This window comes from Ipomoea triloba, chromosome 15 (assembly GCF_003576645.1).
Source record: "Ipomoea triloba cultivar NCNSP0323 chromosome 15, ASM357664v1".
NCBI classification, from domain to species: domain Eukaryota; kingdom Viridiplantae; phylum Streptophyta; class Magnoliopsida; order Solanales; family Convolvulaceae; genus Ipomoea; species Ipomoea triloba.
This window is the reverse complement of record NC_044930.1, coordinates 4,750,044-4,769,578: the sequence shown is the minus strand read 5'-3', so window position 1 is coordinate 4,769,578 and position 19,535 is coordinate 4,750,044. Positions and strand designations below refer to the sequence as shown.

At 34.5% G+C, this 19,535-nt stretch overlaps 4 protein-coding genes across 5 annotated transcripts; 2 read left to right on the top strand and 2 right to left on the bottom strand.

Moving 5' to 3' along the window:
- Positions 1-953: 953 nt before the first annotated feature.
- On the top strand, positions 954-3,252 carry LOC116007633 (desiccation-related protein PCC13-62-like). Its single transcript, XM_031248352.1, has 3 exons — positions 954-1,308; positions 1,427-1,652; positions 2,700-3,252. The coding sequence occupies exons 1-3, from the start codon at positions 1,007-1,009 to the stop codon at positions 3,081-3,083; spliced, it is 912 nt and encodes a 303-aa protein (XP_031104212.1). The 5' UTR covers positions 954-1,006; the 3' UTR covers positions 3,084-3,252.
- Positions 3,253-6,552: 3,300 nt separating this feature from the next.
- On the top strand, positions 6,553-8,228 carry LOC116007079 (desiccation-related protein PCC13-62-like). Its single transcript, XM_031247664.1, has 3 exons — positions 6,553-6,912; positions 7,012-7,237; positions 7,608-8,228. The coding sequence occupies exons 1-3, from the start codon at positions 6,611-6,613 to the stop codon at positions 7,995-7,997; spliced, it is 918 nt and encodes a 305-aa protein (XP_031103524.1). The 5' UTR covers positions 6,553-6,610; the 3' UTR covers positions 7,998-8,228.
- A 3,245-nt stretch (positions 8,229-11,473) lies between these two features.
- LOC116006832 (dirigent protein 22-like) lies at positions 11,474-12,040 on the bottom strand. The gene has a single exon (XM_031247329.1). The coding sequence runs from the start codon at positions 12,038-12,040 to the stop codon at positions 11,474-11,476; it is 567 nt and encodes a 188-aa protein (XP_031103189.1).
- Positions 12,041-17,421: 5,381 nt separating this feature from the next.
- Positions 17,422-19,535, bottom strand: LOC116007528 (nudix hydrolase 15, mitochondrial-like). 2 transcript variants are annotated; one of them, XM_031248236.1, is made up of 4 exons: positions 19,188-19,535; positions 18,772-18,914; positions 17,959-18,078; positions 17,422-17,863 (listed from the first exon to the last, which is right to left on the bottom strand). In XM_031248236.1, exons 1-4 carry the CDS (start codon positions 19,507-19,509, stop codon positions 17,627-17,629), a joined length of 822 nt encoding a protein of 273 aa, XP_031104096.1. In that variant the 5' UTR covers positions 19,510-19,535; the 3' UTR covers positions 17,422-17,626. The 2 variants fall into 2 exon arrangements, with proteins under 2 accessions (XP_031104096.1, XP_031104097.1); XM_031248237.1 differs by having other exon boundaries at positions 18,772-18,905.

Below are 19,535 nucleotides of genomic sequence, written 5' to 3'. Positions count from 1 at the left end.
AAGCATGGTCACAAAATGACACCGTTTCAGTAAGTGGGAGAAATGACGGTCGTTAGTCGTAACGGAACTCTATAATTGATACTACAGTTCATTTTAAATGATACTGTCTCATATTTGTTTTTATATTATCGAATGAAACTGTAGTTATATCGAAAATGAACTGCCGTTGTGTTGAACTGATACTGAATTACAGTTTCACATTTTTGGGTACTGCAATTATATCGAAAAGGAACTGCAGTTGTATTGAACTGATACTGAATAACAGTTTCACATTTTTTGGTGTATATTGTTCAATGAAACTGTAGTTATATCGAAATGATATTGTAGTTGTGTTGAAAGAAAACTGCAGTGTATTACAAAAGAAATTGTAGTTGCGTTGAAAGGAAACTGAATAACAATTTCACATTTTTGAATGTATAATGTTGAATTAAACTGCATTTATATCGAAAAGGAACTGCAATTGTGTTGAAAATGAATTGCAATTGTGTTGAAAGGGAACTGCAGTTGCGCGGAACGGAGACCGATTCAGCCGTTTGTTTTCATTAATCAAAACAACGCCGTTTTGATACACGATCCACGGTAAAATTTGCGAGATTATAAAGGAGTAAATTATAATGACTAAACTAATTAATAGATACTAGACTTTTTTTTTTTTTTTTTTTGAAAATATAGATACTAAACTTTTGTTTATTGTATATAAAGAGTTGCTCATTTGAGAGGTTATTTTCACCTTATTTTTGTGTCCTGTTAAATTACCCATTCGGACCACAAGTATCTAAAAGTCTCCATCCACGTACGGAAGACGGATTTTAGTCAACGAGTTTTTCGGTCTAGTGCCGTGTGTCCTTCCTCTTCTCGTTTCACAGACACGTACTTATACAGTGCGTTACAAACTTCGACATATAAACTTGTGTCTTACCTTGTGCCCAGAAATATAAGTGTTTTGCGCTGCTAGCTAGAACACAGAATTGAAAGCAGAAAGAAGAGTTAAATAGAGCATTTCACCATGTTAAGTATTGTTTTCTTTCTCATCATAACCCCTAGTTTAGGATTCGCCACTGATGATGAACATGCTGGACGAGATTGTCTGCCGGAATGCGATAAGGATCTACTGGAATTTGCACTCAATTTGGAGTACTTGGAAGCTGAGTTCTTCTTGTGGGGTGCTTTTGGTTATGGTCTTGATAAACATGCCCCCTATCTTACCGGCGGTGGGCCGGCGCCGATCGGTGTAAAAGAGGCCAAATTGTGTCCCCTTGTTAAGGATATTATTGGTCAATTTGGGTTGCAAGAAGTTGGACATGTGAGGTAGTGGTTATTAATCATTTCTTTAATTTTTTTGGGTAATTAATTGCTAATCCTATGGAGCATGACAATTAAATTTTTGGGTACGTGATTATATTTTAAGGATGTGTTGTTTTGGCAGGGCGATTAAGGAAACGGTACCAGGTTTTCCGAGGCCGCTTCTAAACTTGAGCGCAGAAGTTTTTGCAGCAGGTATAAACGAAGCGTTTGGGAAACACTTGGAACCGACTTTCGATCCGTACGCAAACGATATTAATTTTCTTATTGCATGTTACATATTTCCCTATATTGGACTCACCGGATACGTCGGAGCGAATCCTAAACTCGATAGCTACTTTGCCAAAATGGTAAATCTCCGGCCATTCATTATCTTATTTTCAGATCAAGCACTTACCAGTTACCACTATGTTTTAAGAATTACGTAAAAAAAAAATTATAGCTAGTAATAAATGTTCAATTTTATTTCTTTTTAATTAGTGTCATATAAAAATTATAGCTAGTAGTAAATGATTAATTTTATTTTTTTAATCAGTGCCATGTTTTATTGATAATGATTCTGTTTGGTAAATGGTTGTTAGCTATTAGCTTATTGAGTTAGAGGATATAACTAGTTGATAACATTAGCTTATTGTAGAAAGGTGTTTGGTAAATTAGTTGTTAGCTATACTTGTTTGGTATAATTTCTTTTCTCAAAAAGTTGTTTTGAATAATTTTTTGAATTTTAGCATTTTGAAGTTCCAAAAAACTAATTAACCAAACACTTAGGGTGTGTTTGGTTGGTGGGTTTAGGCATAAGGAATGGGTATGAAAGTGATTGCTTGTGTTTGGTTGATAAGTTTTGTGAATGCTACTATTGGTTTGGAATACCCTATTAATGACAAAACCCATACCCTTATTAAATAAGGGTTTCATCTCCCTTCCTCATTTTTTTTCCCAACTATTAATAATCATTCCCATTCCACCCAACTTTCAAACATGCTAAATATTTTCACCAAAACTCATTATCATTACCAAGTTTTTTGATACTCATTCCGATTCCGATTCCCATATGTGAACCAAACGCACCCTTATAAACTTTTTAACTAAGTCAAACAAGTAATAGTGGTTAAATAAGTCAAAATGGTTGATTAGATAACTATTTTACCAAACAGAATGTTGACTGCAACTTAGAGAGCAAGTCTAACATTTTGTCATCAGATTGTGATGCATGCTGAATGTTTTATATATATATATATATATATATAAAACTTTTGACGCAGTGATAAACGATTGATCTTATGGATAGGTGTTGGGCTCCAGTTTCAACTGCTGTCCAACACTTATGCGGTATATTTTCGATGTTTTAATTGATTATTGTCACTAAATTGTGTATATGGATTTGATATGATGATCAGCTAGTGGCCGGACTACTGGGGGTGGAAGCCGGGCAAGACGCAGTTCTAAGAGCCTTTCTGTACGAACGCAAAGATGAGGAGGTTAAGCCGTACGGGATCACGGTGGCGGAATTCACCAACCGAATCTCGGATCGGAGAAATAAGCTGGCCGGGGTGAAAGATGAAGGGTTGGTAGTGGAACCCTCCCAAGGCCCGGAGGGGATTTGTTCCGGCAACAATCTGGTCGGAGACGGCAACTCGCTGGCATATGACCGGACGCCGGAGGAGATACTGAGGATCGTATATGGAACTGGAAAGGAATACAAACCTGACGCTTTGTACCCCAAGGGAGCTGATGGCAAAATTGCCAAGTCTTATCTTGTCAAGACGTTGTCCTCGGAGTGAATCTCCGACCATAGTCAAATTATAGTAATATATTAAGTATACTTCAAGAAAAATTAAACGTACAAAACGCTATACTAGCGAGTAATGAACTACCAAATGACATTGTTCGGGTGTGAGCTGCCTTTTGGTTCTAAGTGTGGGTGTGGTTGAGCTCACTGCGGAATTATATGTGTGTTATGTATAATTTGTACTTAAAGGTTATTTGATTAAATATTTGTATATTATTAAGTCTTATGTAGATAATAATAATATTAATTATATATTTATTTACAACATAAGTTATTAGTTACATGTCATCACCATGTTTTTAATCCTAAAATACTACTAATCTTGACGTTGTTTAGATTAATGACAATTTCAACAATTTCAATAATACGTTTACCAAAAACTATTTGCCTAGATATAAAAGTTCAATTTTATTGATAGAAGGGTCAAATAGGCTTATGTACTATAACTGATTGTTCATCCAACACTATGAATTAAAATATAAATCATCTAAGCCCTCAAACTTGTTATTTTAGAGCAAGCAAACCCTTTAACCAATTTTTGACTTGTAATTGCAAGTATTACATGTCATTTAGAGTTTCGGCGAACATCCGACCAAATTTCAGCAACTATAGTCACAATATCAACGACCGGTGACCGTTGACTGTCGCTATCGCCGGTCGCGTTCTACTAGAGAAGGCTAGGCTAGCTTTAGCCTTCTCCGGTCGTGCAAAAGGCGACCAAGTTGGTCGCCATCTCCGGCAGTGGAGAAGGTGACCAACTGGTCACCATCTCCAATCGCCGAAGATCGTCGGTCGTTGATATTGTGACTTTAGTTATCGAAATTTGGTCATCAGATGTAAGCCGGAGGTTCGCTGGAGTTGGACGGAGCTCTAGATGACCTGTAATACGTGCAATTACAAGTCACAAATTGGTTAGAGGGGTTGCTTGTTCCAAAATAACTGTTAGAGGAATAAGGGTTGTTAGAGTATTGTTAGAGTTTTCCTCTCCTTGCCTTGTATTTCTTCATTTTAGTCGGTGACTAGAAGCTTATTAGCTTCTATATAAATATGCGTCTTCTTGTACATCTATATATTAAAATATACAAACTATTCTTCCAAACCTCCAACACTTAACATGGTATCAGAGCTAAGAGAGTGAGAGTGAGAGTGAGTGCCTGGGCTGGGGGTTGGAAGGAGTGACGACGCCGCGAGGAGGAGTCCGATCGCCGTTGGAGGCTTCACGCGCTGTCACGCGCCGCCGTCGCTGAGCAGCTCCAATCCCATATGCTAGCGCGTGCGGTGGTTTCCGGCGACGTCACGGGCCGGCGTTTACATCTCCAGACTTGTCCCGTGGTGCAGATTCCAGGGATGTAGGAGGTGTTGAAGTATTACAAACAGGTTGATTCTTCTGTTGAAAGAGGTACGGGGCAGTAACTTTTTCTTTGTCTGGGTAAAGTGTGTATTTGTTGAATCTGTTGGGTGAAGAAATACAAGGCAATGAGTGGAAAACTCTAACAATACTCTAACAACCCTTATTCCTCTAACAATAACAAGTTTGAGGGTCTAGATGGACTATATTTTAATTAATGATGCTGAATAAACAATCAGTTGTAGTATATAGGCCTATCTGACTATTATGCCTTCAATAATCTTGCATCTCTTACATCAAAATAACCAACCAAAAATTTTGGACTAAATCTATGATTTTTTGTTTTAGAGCAGTACAGTGGGTCACCCACCTTGGCCTACTCTATCCTCCGTAGCTCGGCCGTTGCCCACTGAAATACGGAGAAGAATGGTATTACCCAATTCATAAGCAACTCAAATTGTTTTTTAAGAAAAAGCTTATCAAATAAGGGCACTTGTTAGCATTTGTAAAATGAATGTTAATTAAAACTCCCTAAATAATTTTATACACACAATAAATTTTATAATCAAGCGACATAAGTTTATAAAACAAAACCTTTTAGTCGTATATTAAAAGAAATACTATAATTGTTGAATTTTGGAGCAATATTTTGAATGGACCAGGTCTGGTGAAGGTAGAATCGAATTCTCATAACTTAAATGTTTAATTTGATATATTATAAACACTCAAAACACATAATGGGATAATGATTCTCAAAATATACTCATTGAGTTGAGAAAATTTGAATTTTGAAAGACTTTTAACTTTTTAAGTGTCGTTTGTCCTACATTTAAAAAATAGGTATGTTTGTACTAGTATAAATGCAATTTAAGTTTTTAAAGAGTATCAATTTTGGGCACAGATGATCTCACGCTCATGGACTTGTATTCACTTTTGAAAATTTGTTTTTAAATTGAAAGCGAGGATCATGAAATAATTCATAATTTCACATTTTAGCATATAAAAAAAATCTTTTTTTTTCTTTCTCGAACTTCTATCTACTCTCTTTAAATTAGACCAACTCCTTTGCTATAACTTAAAGTGTTATACCTTTGTCCAAGTTCGTTGAATAATTTATTTAAGTGCTCAAATAAGGTATGGTAATACATTGAATTTTGAAAAGTTGACTACTCTTCAAATCTACTAGCACTCTCAAGAATAAGTGAATTGACATGGGCAACTTAATTGATCACAAGGGTGAAGTTTGGGAGAAAAAGACCAGGGATCGAGTCCCACCAGCGGCTAGGGGCAACCTCTCAAATTGAGGGAGACTCCTTGTGCGCAATAAGTAAATGTCTAGCCCCTGTATTCATTCCTAAGGTTCCTTATTTAAGACTTGGGCTGAGAATATATTCAAATACTACTTTGTAAAGAATCATGATACTCATGTTATTAATCTAGACTAGACTAGAAAAATCTATACAATAGCTACTTACTTCCTTAGCTTACTCCTAATAAGTCCAAATAATACTGAAAATAGACATTGCGTAGGCGTGTTAGAAAGTTGAAACTAATAAAAAAAAACAATTATACTCCTTGCGTATATAACTAATGTGTAAAATATAAAGACTTTACATTTTACTTACTCCAAAACAATACTCAAAATTCACATTGACATGTTTCAAAACTAAAATAATTTCCACTCTTACGCATATCATGGCGTGTATTTCTATCTCTTTGCAGCAGATATCTAAAAGTCTTCTGAAAAGACAGAATTGTCCACCGACACATACATCAGGATTATAGAAGAATAAATCATAATGACTCAACTAATCAATAGATACTAGACTTTTATTCATTGTATATAAAGAGTCCTTCATTTGAGAGGTTGTTTCTACCCGTGGATAAAACTTGATCATTGATTTTTTGTAATAAATTTTACTTTTGTGACCTGTGCTTATCTGGACCACAAATATCTAAAAGTCTCCATCCACGGATGACAGGGTTTATTCAACCTGTTTTTCGGTCTTATGCCGTGTGTCTTTCCTCTTCTCGTTTTACAGACACGTATACAATGAGTTACAAACTTCAACATATATATAAACTTGTGTCTTGTGCCCAGAAATATGTGATTTGCGCTGCTAGAACAAAAAATTGAAAGCAGAAAGAAGAGTGAAATAGGGCATTTCACCATGTTAGGTATTGTTTTCTTTCTCATCATAATCCCTAGTTTAGGATTCGCCACTGATGATGAACATGCTGGACGAGATTGTCTGCCGGAAGGCGATAAGGATCTACTGGAATTTCCACTCAATTTGGAGTACTTGGAAGCTGAGTTCTTCTTGTGGGGCGCTTTTGGTTATGGTCTTGATAAACAGGCCCCCAATCTTACCGGCGGTGGCCCGGCGCCGATCGGTGTAAAAGAGGCCAAATTGAGTCCCCTTGTTAAAGATATTATTGGTCAATTTGGGTTGCAAGAAGTTGGACATGTGAGGTAGTGGTTATTCATTATTTCTTTAAATTTTTTTGGCTAATTAATTACTAATCCTATGGAACATGATAATTATATTTTAAGGATGTGTTGTTTTGGCAGGGCGATTAAGGAAACGGTACCAGGTTTTCCGAGGCCGCTTCTAAACTTGAGCGCAGAAACTTTTGCAACAGTTATAAACGATGCGTTTGGAAAGCCCTTGGAACCGACATTCGATCCGTACGCAAACGACATTAATTATGTTATTGCAAGTTACATAATTCCCTATGTTGGACTCACCGGATACGTCGGAGCGAATCCCAAACTCGTTAGCTACGTTGCCAAAAGGGTAAATCTTCAGTCATCCATTATCTTATTTCTGATCAAACACTTACCACTATGTTTTACAAATTATGTAAACAATTATAGCTAGTAGTAAATGTTGAATTTTATCCCTTTTTAATCAGTGTCATGTTCTACTGATAATGTTAGAGTACAACTTGGAGAGTAAGTCTAACATTTTTATCATCAGACTGTGATACTGTATGTTAGACAGATATAGTTTTTAATGTAATGATAAACGATTAATTTTACAGACAGGTGTTGGGCTCCCGCTTCAATTGCTTCAATTGCAGCCCAACACTTGTCGGATATATTTTGGATGTTTTAATTGATTATTGTCACTAAGTTTGTGTATGGATTTGATATGATGTGATCAGCTAGTGGCCGGACTACTGGGGGTGGAAGCCGGGCAAGACGCAGTTCTAAGAACCATACTGTACGAACGCAAGGATGAAGAGGTTGCGCCGTACGGGATCACGGTGGCGGAATTCACCGACCGAATCTCGGATCTGAGGAATAAGTTGGGCAAGGCAGGGGTGAAAGATGAAGGGTTGGTAGTGGAACCCTCCCAAGGCCCGGAGGGGATTAGTTCCGGCAACATTCTAGCCGGAGACGCCAACTCGCTGGCGTATGACCGGACGCCGGAGGAGATACTGAGGATCGTGTATGGAACTGGAAAGGAAAACAAACCTGGCGGTTTTTACCCCAAGGGAGCTGATGGCAAAATTGCCAAGTCTTATCTTCCCAATACATCATCCTCGGACTGAATCTCCCACCATAGTGAAATTATTGTAATCTAGTAATTAAGTATACTTCTTCAAGAAAAATTAAACGTACAAAACGCTATACTAGCGGGTAATAAACTACCAAAAGAGATTGTTCGGGTGTGAGCTGTCTTTTGGTTCATTCTAAGTGTGGGCGTGGTTGAGCTCACTGCTGAACTATACATATGTATGTTATGTATAATTTGTTAGTAGTAAGTTGTTAGTTAAACGCCATCACCATGTTTATAATCCTAATAACAACACTACTAATCTTGACGTTACTTAGATCAGTGACAATTTTTAACAATCTTGATAAGACGTTTATTGAAAACTATTTGCATAGATATAATATATAGTTCAATTTTGTTGACAAAAAAGCGAATGAAGTGAATATTGTAATAAAACCTGTCAATTAATTCCATCAGGGTCATGATTTCCATTGTGGGGAAAGCATATATCCGTTACGTTAATGAACTCTTTTGTTTGGATTGTACATGGTAGGCAAAAAATGGGGTCTTTTAATTTGGTATTTAGTAGCAAGGTATAACAAGTGTCATTTCGTAAATGGATATGTTTCCTGCTCTTTTACGGTAACCAATCATCGATTTAAAAATTAGAAAAATCTAAAATGCTATAAACAATAGTATCATTATTGTATTTTACATTTGGTGAGGTCTTAGTCTTACCAATCATTTTATTGACTACGATTTATAAGACAGTCATAAACGTTTTCAAGAAATTTGAAATTTGAAATTTGAATATTAATTTTGGTTTTTTAAGATTTAAAAATTATTTATTGTTGGCTCGTGATAAATTAGATCATCATGTCTCACAAAATCAACATATTAAAAATGAACATATACGTCAGTAATTCGCAGTTTTATAGGACCTATGCAACCGTGCCCATACAAAAATAGTAATTTTATTATTTAAGGCACTAGCTACCCCAAGTAGTTGTCTAAAAATAATATTATAGTTGTTAGGAATTGAACCATAATGTTCTCGTTAGAAGTCAGGAGCATGCACTACGTACTGGACTATAAGTGTTGTAGTGATCAAACAAGGATGGCCTAATGAGATATAAGGGTGCCCTTTTATAGTGTTAAAGACTCTTAGCTTTTATGGGTGGTCTTCATTGGCCTTTCACCTTAGACATATATGTGTTCCATCTTCACCTCATTATTGTGCTACTATCGCCCTTCAACTAGTGTCCATGTAAACAAAGTGTAAAGTAGTTTGGGTAACCCCAACCAATATGACTAAGGATATGATCCCAACCTGCCAATCCTCTTCGTTTGAGTCGATAAGCTATAGACAACCTAGACTAATTTACCTCTTTAGGGTCCTTTGCCGATTAGGGTTACAAGATGGAGTTTACCCAGCGCACACTCTCGGGTAGTCACTGCGTGTTTCTCCGTCACCTAAAAAAAAGTGTAGGTTTGTTGCTATCCCATATGTCATGGGTTTGAATCTAGTTTGTTTCACCCTTTTAATAGTTTATACTACATGTACAGTGCAGCCACCTTGACCATCCCCACAGCCCGGGCATGCGGGCTACCTCCTTCACTCCTTTAAGCCCAACAAGACCACTCATTCACTTTTAATTAACTTTTTGGACCAAGATATTACCAATAAAATGGACCCCGATGCTCCCATCAAATATAAATCATGGTCCACAATATTATGATTGGGTTTTCGGGACAACTCCTTAACCCTTAAGTATATATTAGAGCACATATGAATTTAAGACTTTTATCTGAATTTTAATCTTCTTTATTTGAATGTAAACCCCATGGAATGGCCCCTATGCCTTGGTTTACTCGTATTTGGAGATGTCGTATTATGATGAGTTGTATTTTAAAAAAAATAAAATTGAATTCGGAATGGATTGCTAGTTTGATAGTTTGATACAAGTTTTGTGGTTGAATGTCAAGCACCAAACTAGAAAGCTACTTGTATTCAATTCGATAGTAATAATGTCCCACCTCAATTAGAATTCCGTAGCAGACTTAACTTTTTTCTTTTTCATGAAGAGAAGTCTGTTACAGAAGTAGAGAAATTGATGGGTGAGAACTGAGAAGAGGCATGTGCACAACCTCAGAGCTGAAAACGTACGACGTTGTAGTCAATATATGTAATGGTTCACATGATAAATTATTGAATTGGGTTTGCTTGAAATCTTGATCTGAATTGTCGGCAAGTAACGCTCAGATGTTGAAGGTGACTGGATGGGATAGGGACAAAATGAATTTAATGAAGTGCAGCAGCCACAAGCATTTGATTACACAGAAAATGAATGTGTTGGCCTGCTGCAAAAAGTCTAAAAGCAAGATCTGGGAATAGATTTTAAATTGTTTTCGTCTCGAATAGATTTTAGAGTTTGAATAAACTCAGCTGAAGGCTTTAGCTTGCTTGAAATAGTTTGTAGCGTATTTGAAAATGTGATTTTATGTGAATCAAAGCTCAACAAAAATTAAATAGAGTAAGGAATAAAGAGATTGAACAAGATGTTTTTATAGGTTCGTATAACAGTAAATACAGTTGGAGATTTATGGGTATGGTATTTTTGCTGTGTAATCTACTCCGTAGTAATGAAGAGCTATTTAAAAAAAAAATCTACATAAAAAAATAACAATTGATGTTTATGTTTATTTTTATAGTTTTTATATATTAATTTTTTTAAGATGATGAGGAAATCCACCCAAGAGGTTATATTAGGTAAACCTCACTTTTGTGTAATAACTGGCAAACCACATAGAAGAGTCAAACTATGCAAAGATATATATTAATTTTTCAACCGTTATAGTCATAAATAAATAGATAAAGCTACAAGGACAAAGAAAAGAATTCTTCAAAATTTGTCACTATTTGACGTGGTAATAAAGTTCTTTTATTCATTGGTTGCATGCGGTTGATTAGCTGGCCTTGTCCCGTGTTAAAAAATCCATTTATTAATTAAATACAAATTATCTATTGTCCGGCATATGATGGTGAAAGATTTTGGTGAAAAACTTTTATCTCTGTAACTTGATCCTATGATATATGGATGGTATTTTGAAACATTATTTGGAGTGGGTCCATCATCGATTTAGATCGAGTCAATGAATTTGGATTCTACTAAGTGAGGATATAAATGTTGGGCAACGTCTTGGAGGGTCGAGCCCAGCATCATGCCATCAAAATGTGACTTTGACTACTATGCAAATATAATGAAATAAAGTTATAAAACATATTACTACATTGTAAACAATTATGTATATTTAAAAAAAAAATCATTAAATCTCTATAAAAGAATTAAATTAAACAACATAATATAATATTTCGTTCAATTATTCAATTCCAAACACAAGTACACATTATTAAATGAAACAATGAGAACATTTTTTTAAAAAAAACGACAATGAGAACATAATCATAAGTACGAGTGCATCTATAAACTCAAGAACTAATGCTGCATTTTATTTGGTAGGATAAAATCACTAATAATGCAATAACATAACATTACATTCTATCACTGTGTCACCTAATTTTGTAGTAATATTCCACCACACTGTCTTTATCGTTAAAATCCCACGAGCCAGTCGAAAGCAACCCGAACCACCAACTATCACCATCTCCCGGTGCTCATGCTGCACGGGGTTATAACCAAGTACACTTAAGCTACTACCATTATACTCACCATGGGTGAACACAAAATTGAATAGCATTGTAAAGCTCATCTCATCCAACGAGCTCAAAGCATAAAATCCTTGAAATCGACCCAATTGAGAAGAATTGCGCTCTGGTCCGACGGTCACCGGCCCGTCCATCACCGCCGTCGCTCCAAAGAGGGTGGGGGATTGGGACGTAACGTTGGACTGACCCACCAAAACGTCGTTAGGGTTTGCCCCAACCGTGGAGGTGTAGAAGAAGAAGTGAAGATCCATCACCTTTTGTTTCAAAGTGGGCAACTTCGCAAACCATTGTTTCACTTCTTCGGGCCCTTGAGCCGTGCCGTGAGCCAACTTCGTCGCAAAAATAATTAAGCTGACCAGTAAAATCGTCATATATGTTAGTTTCTCCATATTGTTGTTTTAATTAACTCTTCTTGCTTTGTGTATCCAAATCATGAAAGTTTGACATATTTATATGGAGAATAATGGAAGTCTTGCCGCTACTCGATCTCCAAGATTAATACCATTTTTAATTGGACAATAATTTTGCACCAGATTTTGTTGAGATTTTTGGATTAGACAGTAATAATAATTTATTGTACATGTGTTTGTCGCAAATTGCAATGGTTAATTAATATCATCACATGTTAATTATATTGGAAGCTTCTGTCTGCGTGAGAGAGACATTACACGTTGCATAATCATAATTATAAGAATGTCATTATGTTTTGCTGGAACATACTTTAAAACATGTTTTTGATAATAATTTATCAAGTGCATAATCAATTATCACTACTGAAAATCTCGCCATTTTCAACTAAAGAAAGTTGGACGATAAATGGTTTATTTTTGTTCAAAAATATGCCTTCCGACCAACATACCAACCAAAATGGAGATTCAGAAAAATTTCGTCGAAATTTATGTCCAACACCAATTTTTGGTTAAAAATAATGTACAACAAATCAATCCTGGATAAATTTAAAAAAAAAAATCCGGACTAGTAACACGACCATTTTTTAATATGGAAATTTCCGTCCAACTCTTTGTGTTGGTCGGAAATTCCAACCAACATTTGGATAGAAAACTCTTCTAGTTTATTATGTGATTTTCTATCCAACTATTATTGGACAAAATTCTGGACCAAATGTTGGACGAAAACATCTATCTTGTAATATGTGAAGTTCCTTACAACGGTGGGTCAGAAATTGTGACCAATTGTTTGGTAGGAAAATCTGAAACATGTAGATTGCTTTTATTATTTTAGTATTGTCGCAATTTTATTTTACCTGTTGTTAATAAATTCTATGTCATCAACAAAGTAATGTACACACTAAATTTCAAAATGAAATTATATTTAAACATCAAAATTATTTTCAACAAAAAATAGTGTCATGTCCATTGATATTCCAACAATGCACTCTTACCATACACCAAAAACCGTCATGAAAACATAAACTAGTTAATCTTCATTAGAAAGGGGCTTGTGTTAATTTCTTCATTTATTGATATGAAAGTTGTTGTTTAAGTTCAAAGAGGCTAACCATTCAGAAGTTGCACTGAGTTACGCAAATATAGCAGCAATCTCTTCAACCAACTCCTGAAACATCTCGTTCTCTTTCTGCATTTGTTGAATTTTAGCTATCAAAGCTATTTTTGGTCCTCTATCAATAAAACATTTTAAATATCATAAAATACAAGCCGGTCTTCAATTATAATTTGTTTTTTTAAAAGTAAACATAAAAAAATATAGCGGGTCAACCTATTTTGTATTTTAAAAAAAAAAAAGAAGATCGCAATATCCTTGTATTTAACGGTATTTCAACTATTTTGTTGACATAGGACAAAAAATGGTCATGTCACAATAATATTAGGACCAAATAAGAATGTTTTGATAAAAAAAAAAAGACTAAAAATGAACTGCTACCTATAAATCTAGGACAAAAAATAAAATTAACCCTTATAAAAAATTAAATTGTACTCCGTAAATAACTTCAGTTTAGTCTCTATTACCGAATCTGACATATAAAATGAAAATGAATTTGTAACAAATATAACTAAGAAAATGAGTATTTTGACATTTTGATCTTACTACAGACACTTTTGGTTGCAATCATAATAATCAAATTATGTTATAAGTACTCCGTATTTCAGTTTATGGCCATTACCCACTCATTTTTATATTTAAGTTTACATACATGTACAGTTGAACTTGGTTGTTTATATACGAACAATTATTAATGAAAAAGCTCTCTGACATTTTTCTTTCTCAGTATTTTCTAATTAAATTTATGACTCTCTTCTTTAATTTATTTCATTTGCCTTGTCGGATGTTAGAGTTAGAGTAGGTTAAACTTACAACAAATCTAAGATTTTATCAATGCACAAATAATCATAATAATCAAATCCAAAATTTTATTTTACAAAAATTGAACTCTTATCTTTTCACTTGAAGTACAAGCCATTGGTTGCAATTGTTTATATATATAACATTGTATAATATAAAAAAAAAAAGCAACAATAATAATAATAACAACAACGCAAATATAATATAATATAATTTGTTTCACAAACATATAGAAAATGCCTGTATGGAAGAAATGTGATAATTTAAATTACTTGGAGAATGGAAAATGTATTAGCTAAGTAAATAATATGTTCGATTCGACAACAATTATATGAAACCAGATTTTGGTGAGATTTTTGGTTCAGTCTCGTACATTGATAATGACTTCCAGTGTTCATTTGCAGTTGTTTATATTATATAAAATATTTAATAAAATTTTATAAGAGGGAATAGATTTTATTATTGTGTGATTAGGTATGTTTTTCTATTAAATATTATTGTATGAATATAATACTTATGAAAAATTAGACTCGTTTCACAAATCTATAGAAAATTTTGTCTACTTTTATGAAAAGCTCTTTCCTATCATTGGATACGTGTTGCCAAAGACCTTGTAGTCCAGTGGCATCAAACCCTTCCCTTTATACGGGAAGTAGTGGGTTTGAGCCACTAAATAAAAACATATATAGAAACATATATTTAGGTCTCGCCAAGTTTAGATGATTGAAATATAGTGAATAAAATTATTTCAATAATTCCAACCAAAGCAGGGATGAGTCTAATATATTTACACCCATGGAATAACCACATAAGCAATGTGAGAACAATCAACCAAATAAATCTCTTAACAAATATGTCATCTCCCGAGGTGTAATAATTAAGTGCAGATAGGGCCATGTGGCCGGTAGGGTGCTCTAAGTTATGCATAACTCTCATCAAGACAAAATCATAGCAAAGAAACATATAATTTGAGCTTTTTATATATCACGCATGTCAACAATCTAAACCACAAACTAACAAAATATATGAAACCCAAATAAACATTTAATTAGGAGATTAAATAACTAAACACATAGATCCTAAACACTTTACACACAAAATTCTCAAAGTGTTTGCTAGTATCTTGTTGTTAATTTTAGTCATCAGAGTTAATCCGAACTCTAATGACCGGCTATTATAGGTCAATAATGGGTTATTGGGTTTTGATCCACAAAAACAACATGTTGATGTGTTTAAATTATATATTTTAAAAGTTTTGGCGTCTAATTGACTTTTTATATAAAGTTCAATGGCTATTTGACCATTTTCTCCTATTATTGTTGTAGTTGTTGAATAATGAATACATTTATAATATATAACAAAAAATATATATAATGATAAATTATGCATTACCAAATATAAGCTATTCATAATAACCTAAGGCCATACCTCCTTCCAAATAACTATTCCCCTCACAGTTGAAATAACTCATTCCAGAGAATGTTATTTATAGAAATAAAATGATTTACTAAAAACCGAATAAACCTATTGTAAAAAATGTTATTCCCTCTGTCTCATTTAATCTATCATACTTACTATTCATTGGTCAAGCCAAATATTTTCTTCTTTGGTTATTTCTATTATTATTTTTTATAATTTTTAAATTTGATTTTTTTATATTTAAAAATACTTTTAATGTAATTTCTAAAGACACACAAAATGGCATGGAGGGAGTATTTTGTTCCCCATCTATTTCATGAACCAAAGTAAAAGATGTGTACTCTGAGGGTTTTTTTTTTAAAATATATAATTTAAATTCCTAATGGATTGATGGAGTGTATGTTGTGGTTGAATTGAATGAGAAGCAAGCTAAGCACCAAAGTTGGAAACTAGAAGTTAATTCTATGGTTCCAAAAGGACAATATATATAGTGAATGGACTGAATTTGGTTAATTCGCCAAACGAGGTAATATTAATGCATTGCGATTGGACGGTAATGTGCAGTGGCAGCACCCTGCTCCCTGCCCAATTAGTATCCGTGAACTTTATTTGTACAAAATTAAAGTGCGTTCTAGAATTGAAGAAGAGAGAAATGAATAATGGGTGACAAAAGGCATGTGCAGAAGGTGACGTTGTAGTCAATGGCTCACAGGACAAAGGACTTTTGGGTTTGTTCGAAGAAATCTTGAATTGTCTTCAATTCCAAGACTCATAACTCATATAGATGTTGAAGGTGACAAAGTGGATGGGACAGACAGGGACAAAATGAATGGAAGTGCTGCTGCGACTGCCATAGGCCCATAGCCATGTGATTACACCAACGTTGTACAAATTAAAGATTTTAAGAGATTTGTCTTTTTGCTGTGTAATATCGATCTCTAATAAAAGGGCTAATATTTTTATTCTGTGAACGCCCTAACTCAAGTAACAATTATAGGGAGCTTGAGTCCATGGTTAGCATGTCTCGTTTAGATATTGGATACTACGGTTACGTTGGTTATAACATATATCCGAATTGAGTTAATCAAGAGTGATGGAATAAGGTGTCACGATACTTGTACATCCTAAGTGTAGGACAAGGTCGTAACTTCTCTTGAAAGGGGTCTGGCCGGATTAGGTTAGGATGCCTTACAGAGGGTCGGATAGGTAATGATTGGAGTCGAATGAGAGTGCAATTTAAATACTGAATGTTCACAATTTACATACTAAATAAATGCTGAATTGTGAAAATTTAAGATATAAATTATTATGGGTCCACCATGCAATGTATACCTGGGTCATGGTATAACTATTGTGGTTAGTGATTAGTGAATTTTCTTGGGCTTAACCACTCATTTCTAATTTTAAAAAAAATACAATGATTTATCTAATTTAAAAAAAAAATCGTGTAGCTAGAAGATGAATATCATGAACTGGGCTTGGGCTCTTATCCGTGGCACTTAATGGGCCTGTTCATTTGGGGAATGTTTATGCGTTAAATAGGTTATTTGTCCATTCGTTATAAAGTCCATTGTTATGCCATGAACTTGGGTCCACCTTGTAAGTTTATATTTACAATTTTAGAACTCTATGTTCACAATTTTTCAAAACTTTATATTTATAATTTCATAATTCTATATTCAATAGTATAACACAATTTTGAATTTATATAACAAAATTGTGAATATTGAGTAATATAATTTTGTATATTAAGATTTAAAATTGTGAACATATTAGAGTGGGTAGAGTATGACTTTAATATCTAAAAGTCAGAATTTAATTCTTGTTAACACCTTAATCGAGCATGGCGCACAAAATTTACGTGGTTGTGTGTTTCGCTTCTCATCCAAGGAAAATATATAAAAAGAAATTAGAAGGCAATATATAATATAATGTTACATAAAATGTACTTAATGTTTCTTGAATCAAATTTCGTACCCAAACGACAAAATACAAAGTTTAGTGGAAATTGTTTAGTATTCCAAACACAAATCTTTAAATACGTAATACTCCGTAACAAAGTACAATGCACAATTTTATAATAATGCTGTGGGTATGCTCTGTGCTTTCACTAACAAAGCACAATGTACAATTTTATAAAACACTGCACTGTTAATTATATTGTTTCCTAGTTGTAGAATCAATGGATGGATAATTTGAGACATTAGTTAAAAGAGTTAATGGTAGGGTTGTTTCAACATGAGTTGGAGTTGGAGTTGGGTAAAGTTTGGGAGATGTTCAATGAACGGCGGCGGCGTGCGGCGGTAGATGAGGGAGGCTGCATGCATCAAAATGCTAGCCGTCAAACCTCCGATCACATATCTCTCTTTCTTTGAAGTTTGATGCTCAAATCTGTGACAAACATATTTCCATCCTTCCCATTCCTTCTCCACTCTTGTATGAATATCACCCTCCTGCATGCAATTTTTTCAATATATATATACCAATTGGACATGCATTAAAATAAAAATAAAAATAGCCTGGGAGTTATTTAATAAGCAGCAACGACCTGAAGAAACATCTCCAAAGGGACATCAAAGATAGCATCAACTTCGTCGGCATTGAGTAGTGGCTTGAATTCCTCCACTTTAGCCAATAGCCCCACTACTGGTACAACTGTAAGTAGATGCTGCACAAGTACATACGTACGGAACAACTCCATCTTCATATACACTAATTAACGTACGTAGTGCAAGTCCATAATGTTTTGTTGCCATTATTACGGTTATTAAATTAAAGATGGGCTACTTATTACTCTACAGAAAATTCTTATCTTCTTTCAAAAGGTTGAATCCCTAACATTAAAAGTCCTTACACCCTGATCTAACAGAGCATTTGGGAGAATGCAAATCATAAGAAATTGGATGGGAAATGACTCAAATGTGGGTTTTTGAATCAGAGAAACATCATATCAATTTATAATATTAACTACCTAGAAAGATTATATTATCAGAGCTTTTGGATATATAGTTAACCAGGTGACAACAACTCAACAAGTGACTGCCATGATTGTTGGCCACTCGAGTGATTAAAAAAAAACTGTATCTAACAACCATAGCAAGAATAATAAATGTTTCTTCTAGAAAGCAGAACAAAATGGACAAAAATTATGGTTTCTACTAATTAAAACAATAAATTTTCTTGACAACCTATGACAGATGGTTTGAATTTGAATTTTAGACCACCACCATGTACCAACATGGATCAGAAAAATTCATTCATATTTTGGGTAGTATTCCAAAAATATAGTAAAAATCACTTATGTTTCAACAATGTCAGTAGATTAACAAGAAATGACATTAAAAAAAAAAAAGGGTTGTACCAGTGAAATGAAAGGTTTTAGATTTGCGACGACTTGTACAAGACTGGGATGTAATCCTATCTCTTCCTTTGCTTCTCTCAGAGCTGTGGCGGAATCGTCTGCATCTTCTTCATCCGTTCTCCCACCGGGCAATGCTACTTCTCCTTAATCATGCATGGTAATTAACACTCTCAAAAATAAATTAAAATCAATTTTTTTGAAAGAAAATCTTTATCAAAAAGTTGTAAAAGCTAGCTAGCAGCCTAGCATGCACAAAATCAATTCAATTTCATTAATTTGTCCACAAATTCAATTCCTTGCTCCAAGAGCCCAACACCCCGATCTGGCTCCCCAGGATTTATGAATGGATAAATTACAGTGACTCACAAAATTTCATTAATTTGTATTTAGATGAAGATGGAGTAGTGGATGATCACCTGGATGAGTAGACAAATTCATGGATCTCTTGGTGAGAATTACGCGTAGTTCTCCATCGCGCCCTTCAAAGAGGCATACAAGAACAGCTGCTCTTCTCTCTCTGCAAATATTCACACCACAAAACGCAACACTAGATGAACTCTTCTCACGCGTATCACCACACTCGTCATTCGTCGTCGTCTCTCCATTATTTTCCTTATGACTTTTTGCGACGATTTGCAGCCTCTTCACGAGATTCTGGATCGCCAATGTTTGGTTTTCGTGACGATTATCAGCCTCGTCGTCGCAGCTCATGCACTTTGAAGGAGCAACGCAAGCCATGGCCAAAGTTTTTGGTCTTCTAAATA

What these genes read in the sequence shown, in the direction of transcription:
- LOC116007633 (XM_031248352.1), top strand. Translation starts at nt 1,007, where the DNA reads ATGTTAAGTATTGTTTTCTTTCTCATCATAACCCCTAGTTTAGGATTC. An exon ending in CAAGAAGTTGGACATGTGAG is followed by an intron (nt 1,309 to 1,426) that starts GTAGTGGTTATT and finishes TTGTTTTGGCAG; the next exon opens with GGCGATTAAGGAAACGGTAC. An exon ending in ATAGCTACTTTGCCAAAATG is followed by an intron (nt 1,653 to 2,699) that starts GTAAATCTCCGG and finishes TATGATGATCAG; the next exon opens with CTAGTGGCCGGACTACTGGG.
- LOC116007079 (XM_031247664.1), top strand. Translation starts at nt 6,611, where the DNA reads ATGTTAGGTATTGTTTTCTTTCTCATCATAATCCCTAGTTTAGGATTC. An exon ending in CAAGAAGTTGGACATGTGAG is followed by an intron (nt 6,913 to 7,011) that starts GTAGTGGTTATT and finishes TTGTTTTGGCAG; the next exon opens with GGCGATTAAGGAAACGGTAC. An exon ending in TTAGCTACGTTGCCAAAAGG is followed by an intron (nt 7,238 to 7,607) that starts GTAAATCTTCAG and finishes TGATGTGATCAG; the next exon opens with CTAGTGGCCGGACTACTGGG.
- LOC116006832 (XM_031247329.1), bottom strand. Translation starts at nt 12,040, where the DNA reads ATGACGATTTTACTGGTCAGCTTAATTATTTTTGCGACGAAGTTGGCT.
- LOC116007528 (XM_031248236.1), bottom strand. Translation starts at nt 19,509, where the DNA reads ATGGCTTGCGTTGCTCCTTCAAAGTGCATGAGCTGCGACGACGAGGCT. An exon ending in TAAAACCTTTCATTTCACTG is followed by an intron (nt 18,079 to 18,771) that starts GTACAACCCTTT and finishes GTACTTGTGCAG; the next exon opens with CATCTACTTACAGTTGTACC. An exon ending in CTTTGGAGATGTTTCTTCAG is followed by an intron (nt 17,864 to 17,958) that starts GTCGTTGCTGCT and finishes AATTGCATGCAG; the next exon opens with GAGGGTGATATTCATACAAG.